Source organism: Pan paniscus, chromosome 1, assembly GCF_029289425.2.
Source record: "Pan paniscus chromosome 1, NHGRI_mPanPan1-v2.0_pri, whole genome shotgun sequence".
NCBI classification, from domain to species: domain Eukaryota; kingdom Metazoa; phylum Chordata; class Mammalia; order Primates; family Hominidae; genus Pan; species Pan paniscus.
This window is the reverse complement of record NC_073249.2, coordinates 81,926,463-81,938,533: the sequence shown is the minus strand read 5'-3', so window position 1 is coordinate 81,938,533 and position 12,071 is coordinate 81,926,463. Positions and strand designations below refer to the sequence as shown.

At 42.0% G+C, this 12,071-nt stretch overlaps 1 protein-coding gene across 10 annotated transcripts in view; it reads right to left on the bottom strand.

The window, feature by feature from the left end:
- ADCY10 (adenylate cyclase 10) overlaps positions 1-12,071 on the bottom strand; it is a 108,803-nt gene that overhangs the window by 18,546 nt on the left and 78,186 nt on the right. For 8 of the 10 annotated variants that reach the window (XM_003824603.5, XM_055112001.2, XM_055112000.2 and 5 more), the window contains 5 exons: positions 9,607-9,676; positions 8,667-8,898; positions 6,324-6,431; positions 5,344-5,519; positions 1,617-1,773 (listed from right to left, as the gene is read on the bottom strand). In XM_003824603.5, coding sequence (XP_003824651.3) covers positions 1,617-1,773; positions 5,344-5,519; positions 6,324-6,431; positions 8,667-8,898; positions 9,607-9,676 — 743 coding nt within the window. The remainder of the gene's footprint in view (positions 1-1,616; positions 1,774-5,343; positions 5,520-6,323; positions 6,432-8,666; positions 8,899-9,606; positions 9,677-12,071) is intronic. The other 2 variants (XM_055112006.2, XM_055112024.2) reach the window with 1 other exon arrangement.

The following is a 12,071-nucleotide window of genomic DNA, read 5'->3' as shown; positions in this document are numbered from 1 at the left end:
ACCTTTTCAGAGACCACATGAGGTCAAAGCTAGTTCCATAATATCCAGGCATTTTAAATTAAAAAAAAAAAATTTTTTTTGAGTTGGAGTCTCGCTCTTGTCATCCAGGCTGGAGTGCAATGGTGTGATCTCATCTCACTGCAACCTCTGCCTCCTGGGTTCAAGCAATTCTCCTGCCTTGGCCTCCTGAGTAGCTGGAATTACAGGCACCCACCACCACACTCAGCTAATTTTTGTATTTTTAGTAAAGATAGGGTTTCCCCATGTTGGCCAGGCTAGTCTCGAACTCCTGACCTCACGTGATCCGCCCACCTCAGCCTCCCAAAGTGTTGGGATTACAGGCGTGAGCCACCATGCCCCGCTAATATCCAGGCATTATTTGTGACAGGAAAAATAGTGAAAGACCTTAAAATGGGCAAAAACACAACTTAGTGGGGATCCTATCTAGCTTACTAATCAAAGTTATCTCTATTTTTCTTTGGACTATCTTACAACTATGTTGCAGAAAACTGATATTAATATAAGTGATATGATTTGTTTTTCATAGAAATGTAAATATTCAGTGGAATACAAGTGATTATTATGCTGTTACTAGACAAGTTTTGTATCCATTGGTAAACAGATTCTCCTTGGAACCACTTGGTTCCAATCTTACTAATTTTGATTGAGTCAACTCAGTGAGTTAAATAAAATCTTTGATGTGTACTTTCCATATTTGTTATCAGTTATAATTCTATCTTTTTAAAAAAGAATTATCCTTTAACATTTTTCTCTTTCACCCTCATTCTCTCATGAATATACACTGGAGTCTTCCAGAGGCAACATATGTGATACTGCAACAGTGAAAGCAGAAGCAGATGTGAGAATCTAGTTGTCTTCTAAGAAGCCAGATGTTAAAATATTGGCAAAAATTTAATATAATGCCACATTTCCCATTTTTTGTTTGCGGAACAGAGTTTTAAAAAATGAAAATGGTAATTATGTTAATATGTAATAGGCTTGTTATCTTTATTTTAAAATAATATTTTAGGCCAGGTGCAGTGCCTCATGCCTGTAATCCCAGCACTTTGGAAGGCCAGTGTGGGCAGATCACTTGAGGTCAGGAGTTCAAGACCAGCCTGGCCAACATGATGAAACCCCGTCTCTACTAAAAATGCAAAAATTAGCTGGGTGTGGTGGCGCATGCCTATAGTCCCAGCTACTCGGGAGGATGAGACAAGAGAATCTCTTGAACCCGGGAAGTGGAGGTTGCAGTGAGCCAAGATGGTGCCACTGCACTCCAGCCTGGGTGACAGAGCAAGACTCCATCTCAAAAAAAACCAGCAAAAATAATAATAATAATATTTTAGAATTTTCTCGGCTTTTGTTTCTTATATGATATCAATAGATTCAACCCATATAAATAAAAGCTATTCGGGATCTTCAATAATTTTTAAGAGTGTGAAGTGATCCTGGAGCCAAAGTGTTTGAGAACTGCTGGCCTTGTGAAAACAAGCCAGTCAGAAAGTCTTCTATTATTATATCCTCAGAATTTTGAATCCTAATTGGCTTTCACTAGGCTTTTCTTCCCAAATGAAATTCAGAAACTTAAAGGAGCAGCTACAAAAATCCCCTACCTGGAAACAATTTTGAGTTTCCAGTGCAGTATTCATTTGCATCATAACTGCCAGGTGGGCATAATACTTGCAATGAAAAAGATAACTGTAGCTATAGATGCGCCACAGCAAGGAAAGGCAGACAGTTTGCCGGTAAAGTTGTGCCAGCCTCTTCTTCCTATTGGATAAAGTAAACACAAATGGAACATAAAAGGTACCATCATTACCATGATTTAGGGGAGCACAGGTACATGGTGTCCTCACTATGGGCCTGGGAATCAAAACTGACTTGAATTTGAGGCCTGTCTCCATGACTGACAAACAAGCACATTAATTTTTATGGAGCACATTTTCTTCATTGTAAAATGGGAATCATAATACCTACTTTATAATGATTAAGATAATTTATGTAAAGCGTCTGTCCTGTGTCAGGTAATTGCTAAATGAAGCTATTTGAAAAGCACATTGATATTATTCATCACATTTGATTCTGATGACAGTCCTGTAAGAAAAGAGTGGAATAACTGACTCCATTTTACATTTGAGGAAGGTGAGACTCAGGTTAAGTAATTAAGGCAAAGACACACAGCTGGAATGTGGTGGTGCCAGGATTCCAACTCCATCTACCTCCAGCCCAAAAGCCCAATGTATTATTTTCTCCATTGCACACTGCTTTCAGGAACTACTTCTCAGCTCAACAAAGGTGTGAAAGGAAAATAAAAACTCAGGATCCCAATTCACTATGCCAAAAGGAAAAAATTAAGCTGAAAGCTGAGTCATGCAAGAAGTTACCTTTCCTTTTGTTCCTTAGCAGACAGCTACAGATAAAAAGTTAAGTATCTGTACAGGTAGCTACTCTATGTCCGCCTTATCCTACGTTAAGTGCCTATTTACTGAGTGTGAGACAATACATAATTGACTATTCCCCTAGCTGCTCCTATTCTCTTGCAACATGTGGATTATTATCATGCCCTCCCTCATTTTCCTCCAGCCCACTTTTCCCCTTTAAATACTGCAGTCTCAAACAGGGACTGTTTCTGTGGTTTTGTGGTTTTTTTTCTTCTGGGCATGTCCTTAACCTTGGCAAAATAAACTTACAGATTGATTGAGACCTGTCTTGGGTACTTTTCAGTTTACAAAAAAAAAAAAAGAAGAGGATTTTTTGTTTTTTGAGCCTCGCTCTGTTGTCCAGGTTGGAGTGCAGTGGCATGATCTCAGCTCACTGCAACCTCTGCTTCCCAGGTTCAAGCGATTCTCTTTCCTCAGCCTCCCCAGTAGCTGGGATTACAGGCACACACCACCATGCCTGGCTAATTATTTTGTGTTTTTAGTAGAGATGGGGTTTCGCCATGTTGGCCAGGCTGGTCCTGAATCCCTGACCTCAGGTGATCCGCCTGCCTCAGCCTCCCGAAGTGCTGGGATTGCAAGCGTGAGCCACTGCGCCCGGCCAAAAAATGAGCATTTTTAACTATTGCGTTTTGAAAGGAAAATATCTTGGGCCCCCAAAATCACTAAGGAAAACTCAAGCTGGAAACTACTTAGGGCAAACCTGCCTCCCATTCTATTCAAAGTCACTCCTCTGCCCTTTGAGATAGATGCATATCTGATTTGCCTCCTTTGGAAAGGCTAATCAGAAACTCAAAAGAATGCAACCGTTTGTCTCACCTATCTGTGACCTGGAAGCTCCCTCCCAACTTCCTGCCTTTGCTTCAAGTTGTCCCACCTTTCCAGACCGAACCAATGTACTTCTTACATATGTTGATTGATGTCTCCTGTCTCCCCAAATGTATAAAATTAAGCTGTGCCCCGACCACCCTGGGCACATGTCGTTAGGACTTACTGAGGCTGTGTTACAGGCGTGTCCTCAACCTTGGCAAAATAAACTTTCTAAATTATGATGTGGAAATGATTTTTTAAAAAGGTTCTAAGGAAACATGGACAGGGTAAAATCTCTCTTTTTTTTTTTTTGAGACGGAGTCTCGCTTTATTGCCCAGGCTGGAGTGCAGTGGCGTGATCTTGGCTCACTTTAACCTCCACCTCCCTGGTTCAAGCAATTCCCCTGCCTCAACCTTCCGAGTAGCTGGGATTACAGGTGCACGCCACCACGCCTGGCTAAATTTTTTTTGTATTTTTAGTAGAGACGGGGTTTCACCATGTTGGCCAGACTGGTCTCGAACTCCCAACTTCAGGCAATCCGCCCGCCTCCGCCTCCCTAAGCGTTGGTATTACAGGCGTGAGCCACAACACCCAGCCCTGGGTAAAATCTCTTATAGGGCATTCGTGAGGGTCATGGACACTCTGACATTAAATGTTGTTCCATGTCATACTCATTTTTGAGATGAGAACCTTTTGACCTGTGGATACTTTAAGCCAGCAGCTCCTCAGTTTTTTCTTCTTCAACACTCTTCTACCTTTTCCCTTTGTGCAGGTACTTCTTACTCCTTTTACAAAATGTGAAATGTGTAAATTACCTGTTTTAGCAGATGAAAATACAGGATGCCCAATTAAGTTTGAATTTTAAACCTAATAATTTTTATGGAATGCATATGTCCTAAATATTTCATATGATAGATGTATACTAAAAAAAGTATTCACTGTTTATCTGAAATTCAAATTGAGGCATCCTGCAACCCTATGTGTAATGCAAAGACCACTGCCTTCTCAGAGAGATCTCTGCTGAACATCTCCCAGCCCTTCCTCTTGGGGTTTCCAGAAACAGCCAGGTTTTCCCAGGAGCCCACCTCCAACATGCACAGGAGCTCAGCTCCATTACATTTCCTTTTCACCTCAGGATTCCCTACATTTAAAGGAACATGTTTGGAAGCTGGGGAAGGCAGTTTCTGATGGGGTTGCAAAAGAGTTGTAGTAGCTTGCTCGTAGGAATAGATGTTTGTATCTTAGGCAGAACCTATAGTAATATAGCTACAGAGCTCCCCCAAGATGGAAGAGGTGTCCTCTGTCAGCTCTCCAGGTACCCAACAAGGAGGCATCTCCTTTGGCATGAATTGCTAGATAGGTGGAATATTTTTGAAAACATTTATTATAGAATAATTCAAGCATACACACAGCAAACAAGAGTATGATGAGCAAAATGCACTCAACACCTACCTTCAACAACTAGCAACATGCTTATTTCATCTACCTCTCCACTCACTATTTCTTCCCACTCATTATTATTATAGTTATCTTATAGGTAGAATTTATATATATTGAAATGCCCAAATCTTAACAGTACAATTTTGACCAACGGATACCCCCCCATGTAACCCATATCCCTATTGAGATTCCTAGATGGGTGGGAGTTTTGTCCTTTGGCAAATGTCTTCAGGGCTTGCTATTTTTCTTTGGGGCGGGGCAAAACCCAGTGTCTTAGCACCTAATGGAAGAGGGCTTGTGACTGAGGGCCCAGGAGCAGTGGTGCAGGTTCCATCCAATGAGAACACGGATGGCCATGGGGGTTAAAGGGCTAGATGAGTTAGGATGGACCCTAGAACTTACCTTACAACGAGGTCCCTTATGTTTGAGTCATCAAAATTCCCTTTGGCAAAAACTGCCTGTAAAGTACTTTGTGGCAACCCTGGTCTGGGAGCGCCTCCCACACTCGCCCCCTCCCCAATGAATGGTCAGAGCCAAACAGGAGTCCTTGTGCCCCCTGGAGGCCAGGCTTTGGGGGCTGACTTGGATTACGTGTAGGCCTTTCTGGGGAGTGAGACTAAACAGTCTGCTCTCCCCAGCTCCTTCCCTTACCCTGGAGGTGGGCTCTCTTGGGCCTGCCGATTCACATAATGAAAGTGTCTGTTTTTCTCGATATGGATATGGAGAAACAAGGAGATTAAGTTGTAAGGAAAGATTCGGTTGAGGAGCTTCAGTGCCTTCCTCAGCATTTTCTTGGCAAGCACTATCTGGCCCATATTGAAACAGACCTACAGGGAGGTGGGAGGGAAGAGAGGAAAAGAGGAAAACGATGATTCTAACTTAATTAGTAGGTCCCAACAATCCATATTTTGGGGATTCTTATCAAAAAAGGTAATTTATGGACCAGAAACAAAATCTTCCTGTGCCTGGCATAATAGAAAATGTCTATTGGATATATGCATGAAGGGTGGTTGAATGACTAGGATTTAGCATCTTAGTTGTGCATTGCCTACCTCTGAGACAATGTTTACCCATTCAGGTCCATTTTTAGAGATTGTAACAAAAATATTTCATAAAGGTGTCAACCTGGGCCGGGCACGGTGGCTAACGCCTGTAATCCCAGCACTTTGGGAGGTCAGGGCGGGCGGATCACTTGAGGTCAGGAGTTTGAGACCAGCCTGGCCAACATGGTGAAACCCCATCTCTACTAAAATACAAAAATTAGCTGGGCGTGGTGGCGCATGCCTGTAATCCCAGCTACTTTGGAGGCTGAGGCAGGAGAATCACTTGAATCCAGGAGACGGAATTTGCAGAGAGCCGATATCGCGCCACTGTATTCCAGGCTGGGCAACACAGCAAGACTCCCTCTCAAAAAAAAAAAAAAAAGATGTAAACCTGGAAGACAGGGAAGATCTTGCTGGTAAGCCATGATGAGGAGGTTGGAGCCCAGGGATTTGAGTTTCTAGAGTCTTGGCTAGAAGTCTGTGGCAAGAGATGGGAGGAGGGTGTAGAAAGTATATGGATGACTTCTACTTCTATGGAAAGGCCTAAGATATATAACAGATAAATTCAAGTCTTTAATGGTTTCTTACCTCACCTTTGAGGCTGTAAAAGGTGGCAGACTCAAATGTCTGGCTCCAAGATTTGTCCTTCTTGAGAGTTTTTAGCAACTTCTGTCCTTCATTCAAATACATGTATGCCTGTAACCAGCCCAAGGAGTAGAAAAGTGTTGATTCAGCAGGGATTGAGCCCACAGAAGGGCCATTGCCCCAGACTCTACTGAGCTAAGAGATGCAGGAGCCATTTCAGTTACCACCTCCACTTCCATCCCCAGCTCCACTGATTAAAATGGGCTTCCAAATTCCAGACAGGAGCTGATGGGTGAAGATCTCACCTTCATGCTTACCTTTGTCTGCTGGATCACTCCATCAAGAGAATGAATCTGGAAATCTCCACCTTTCCTCACACTATCCTCTAGGTCGCCTTACCCGAAGTTTCCCTCAAGCCAGTTTCTTCCTCTCAATAATTCTATCCCCAACCTCCCTATTCCCAACAACACATCCACTTCCCTTGAACAGCATCCCCACATCTGTGAGAAGTTGGTCTTCAGTTTTTAAATGAATTATGAATCACCCCCATTTCCTTTGCCAGGGTCATTTTGGGAGGTGGATGAGGAAGTAAGTCCCTGCACAACTCTCATCACTTCATCTTCACCTCCCAACATCATTAGGCAAATCTTAGCACGTGTGCACACCAAGGTAAGATCAGACTTGAAGAATAAAATAAGGTGAGGCAATATCTCCCAGTCTCATGCATCCTGTTGGGTATGTGTGGGAGGCAAAAAAAAGAGGGAGACATGATGAGTTGGCCACCAGCCCCAGTCCCACTGGAGTTTGATGGGAGTGGGGGTACAAATGTCACATTCTGGGACCTTGCACTGAGGCTGTGCTTCTAATCATTGTCTTCTTGTCAAGTGAAACGGGGTATGCATAGATTTTAGAAAGTTGGCCCCCAGGGCTACCTAAGCCTCCTCCTCCTGGGACTCATTGGCTACATCCCCATCATCACCTCGAATATGTGCATGAAATATGCAGGAGACTTTCATTCTTAACGTAAATGTTTCAAGGACAGGAACTTAGTGACATTTTTAATAGTTTAATTTTATAATTTTATATAAATCTAAGGTAGGAGGGTTGATTAGGCTGCTGTGACCAGTAGCAACTGTAAATTATGGAAGGTCTATGAAGCTCTTCCTGAAGCTGGCTGAAGTCAGATGAAGCAAGGGCCCAGAAAGACATTTCCTCAAGTGAGTTCATGGAAGGTTAGCCCAGCCAGCTGCTCCATGAAAAGAGATCTAAGGGCAAATAAGTTTGAGAAACACAGTATGCTTCAGCCTAGCCTGGCCTTTACCCTTCTGTGTCCTCTGAACAGATTTATATATATATATCTCAGCATATCAAAGGCCCTGAAGTATCTAAAGGCATCTATTTACCTGTATTCAGCTCAGTGATTTCCAACTTACTTAACAATGAATTCTGTTTATTTCATCATGTGTATCAAATCCCCTCATTTCTATGGGCATAGTGCCCTGGAACCTTATTTATAATTACCCTAGAGAAACATTCACTAGTGCTTTGGTGGTCTAATGGTATGTGTAATAATCTAGCACACATTGCATGATGACAAAGGCAGGGAGAGCCTCTTTGGGGATCACAATATTAAAACCAGAATTGGCTGGGCACAGTGGCTCACACTTGTAATCCTAGCACTTTGGAAGGTCAAGGAGGGCAGATCCCTTGAGCTCAGGTGTTCAAGACCAGCCTGGGCAACATAGTGTAACCCCATCTCTACCAAGAACACAAAAAATTAGCTGGGCATGGTGGCACACGTCTGCAGTCCCAGCTACTCAGGAGGCTGAAGCGGGAGGATGGCTTGATTCCGAGAGGCAGACGTTGCAGTGAGCAGAGATCGCGCCACTACACTCCAGCCTGGGTGACAAAGACGTCATCTCAAAAACAAAACAAAAAACCAGAATTGCACTCATCCAAAGACCTACAGGTATTTTGTGCTCACAGGTATTTTAGGCTTAACAGAGGGTAAATGCCACTTGAGGAAGACTATGCTGAGAGTCCTCTCTGCATCATTTTGGGAATGAGATGTGCCCCCTTACCTCCCATACAGGTAGACAATTCATGGCAAGTTTCTAAAGGTGGCAATATTTTAAATAATTTACAATGCTAGTTGCAATGTATTCCAATTCTCTTTTCTCAATCTTAGATCATTTCCCTTCTAAGCAATGTGATTTTCAGTGGAAAGGGGTGCTGTCGGGAATATACAACATGAAGTAATCAGAAAGCATGCTGGAGCTTCCCTTCTGGCTCTATGTTCTATGAATTGTCTCTAGGGTGGAGTTGGTCTGGGTAGAAACAGCTTACCATGTAGTTATCACAAAAGATGAGATAAGCAGATGCAATTTCTAAGAAGTAATATAAGGCTTTGTTATTTTCTCCCAAAGCCAGAAAATGGTGGGCCAGAGGCAAGATGACAATCTCTAGGATTTCTTCACACTGGCAAGATTCCAGAGGGATAATGTCTTCGTCAGATGTCTTCATTTTTGTTAAAACATGGTCAAAGAAATTCAAGATCTTTTCTCTTATTTCTTCAGGACTGTCCATACGCAGAAATAAATAATAGTAACTTATACAGTATCACTTTTGATATTAAAATATCTTTAGGCCAGATGCGGTGGCTCACGCCTGTAATTCCAGCAGTTTGGGAGGCCGAAGCTGGTGGATCACCTGAGATCAGGAGTTCAAGACCAGCCTGGCCAACCTGGTGAAACCCCATCTCTACTAAAAATATAAAAATTGGGCCGGGTGCGGTGGCTCATGCCTGTAATCCCAGCACTTTGGGAGGCCAAGGCAAGTGGATCACGAGGTCAGGAGATCAAGACCATCCTGGCTAACACGGTGAAATCCCGTCTCTACTAAAAATACAAAAAATTAGCCGGGTGTGGTGGCAGGTGCCTGTAGTCCCATTCATTCAGGAGGCTGAGGCAGGAGAATCACTTGAACCCAGAAGGCGGAGGTTGCAGTGAGCTGAGATTGTGGCATTGCACTCCAGCCTGGGTGACAGAGCGAGACTCCATCTTGAAAAAATAAATAAATAAAATAAAATATCTTTAAAAACAAAAGAGCAGGATAATAAAACCTAGTGTGGATACTACTGACTAAACTCACCATGCATACCCCCCAAAGTTTCCCACTTGCATCTAAGAGGTCAAAAGTACTGGCCAGACAAATGATTCTAATAGTGTTCTGAATTTAATGACAATTATTTATGCTCTACTTCCTAAACAATGATATATGCCTCTACCTGCAATTTTCAGGAAAAAATGCAGATGTCTCAGGAATCTCTGATTTGGACAAGATAAGCTTTTCTTCAGCTAGAAAATAAACAAATGAGTTGTATGGGTCATTGAAATGTTCTCTGCAGTGGAGATATCTGCTGTCTACCCAAGACTCTTGTTCCCTTTACGGAGTTGTTGCTGCCCAGCCAGAAACCACATTGCCCAGTCCCCATTGCATCTTAGGTGAAGCCACATGATGAGTTCTCACAATAGAATTAGATCAGAAGTAATATATGTCACCTCTAGGCTAAGATGGTTATGTGTCTTCTCTGCCTTCTCTTTCCACAAGAAAGCAAGTAATTCTAAGAACCTGAAGGATAGCAAACCCACAAGTTGGGAGGAGCCTGGGTCCCTTGCTAACTGCATGCAAAGCCATTGGTCAACACTTGCATTGGATTATTTCATAAGGTGGAAATAATCACTCTCTTGTGTTAATCCACAGAAATGCTGGGATTTGTGATAGCTAATAACATTATCCTAACTCATTTATTCTGCAATAAAAACTATGAATTAAACCTGAAGAAAGTGACATCAATTTCCAGTGGAGAAATATAGATAATTAAATGAAATACCCCAAAAAGGTTAACTGAAGGGCAGAGAATCTTAAATTAAAAACCTCAGTCTAAGCAGACTTGAACAGGTTAGAAAATTCCATAATGATCTTAAAACAGAAAACAAATGAGGCTCGTCTAGTCCAGCCATTTCTCCCTTCAGGCAGAAGAAAGAATCCCAGAGAGGGGAATGAACTTGTCTCAGGTCATACATCTGTTAGTGGTAGAGGCAGGACTAGAACTTAGGTTTTCTGGCTCCCAGGCTAATGCATTACTCCATACATCTTATAGATGCAGTTTGAACATCTAAGAAGTTACCACCTTCTTCTGAAAGCCCTCTGTGCTCTTGCCTCCATAGATAAGTACCCCAACTCCTGTGTGCCCGTCAACCCTGTGCAGACATGTATCATAGTCCTTATTGTACTGCACAGAGATCAATTTGGCCACCTCTTCTCCTAGATTACTATTTATTGATTCCTTAGTGACTAGCAGCTGAATATATTGAATTATGACCCTGTCCCCCTACTTCTCTAAAACTGCTGTTGTTAAAGTTACCTGTGGCCACCATGCTGCCAAATCCAAAGGCTACATCTTTGTCTGCACTTGATTACCTCTTAGCAGCATTTAATACAAGTGACCACTCTCCCTTTTCACTGATTCTTTTGGCACACATTGTTTTGTGTGTTAGAAGGGAATTGGTTGCCTACTTAATTGGCTAATATTCGTCTACCAACATTCTAAATATTGGTAAACCTCAGTTTGGTCCTGGGCTCCGTTCTCCTTTCACAATTTCTCCCTAGGCAGTTTCATCTGCCCATGACTTTTAATTACATTCATATGCTAATGGCTTTCCATTTTATATATCTAAGCCTCAACATCTACTTTAACTACAGACCCATATATTCAAATACCACCTTGGCAACTGCCATTTGAATGTGTAATAGGCATTTCAAAATTAACATGATTCAAACAGAAACTCTCGAATCTCTCCTCCAGAAACTTATACCCACTTACAACTTTTCCTATCTTAGTAAGCATCACTGTCATATATCCATTTTCTCAAGACAAAAACCTGCTCAAGATCCTTGATTATTTTCTTTTTCTTACCCCCTTCCCTATTCAGTCCATCAGAAAGTCCCATTGACCATACCCAAAAACATATCTGAATTCATCGTCTTCTGTCCATCTTCACTACAGCACCACCTCAGTCCATTACCAAAATTTTACCTGGACAACTGCAAAAAACTAATCTCCCTTCTATTCCTATCCTTTTCAATCTCTTTCTGTAGAGAAGGCAGTACCATTTAAAAAGCATGATTCAGATCTCTGTGGCAGGAACTGCTGGTTTCCCATCTCAATCTCCATTGTCCCTTTTCTCATTAGTAATAGACAGCGACATTCTTCAGCTTCCCTTGCAACTGGATATAGTCATGTGAGTAGGTTCTGATCAATGGGATGTAAGAGGAAATACTGGGTAGGACTTTTAGAAGATCCTTTAAAAGGGAGGGGACATCCTTTCATGTTTTGGCTTCTTTTCTCCTTCTGGCATTAAACGTACTGGCTGGAGCCTCAGCAGCTGTTTTGGACCAAGGACCCTGATGATCATGAAGCCTCCATACTAGTCCCAGTGATGAGGCAAGCCTTTTACATGAGAAATACATAAATACAATACATTTAATAATGAATAAATTTAAGCCACACTAGCTAGGTCCTTATTATATGCAGCCAATACTCATTCTAATTGATGTATTTCCAATGTGTTCCAATTCACTTAGACTGAAATTTAGACTATTTATCAAAGTCTACAAGGCCCCTTGAAGATTTTATTACTTAATCTGTTCATTGTCTGTCAGTTGCCATTAAAATTCAAATTTATAAGA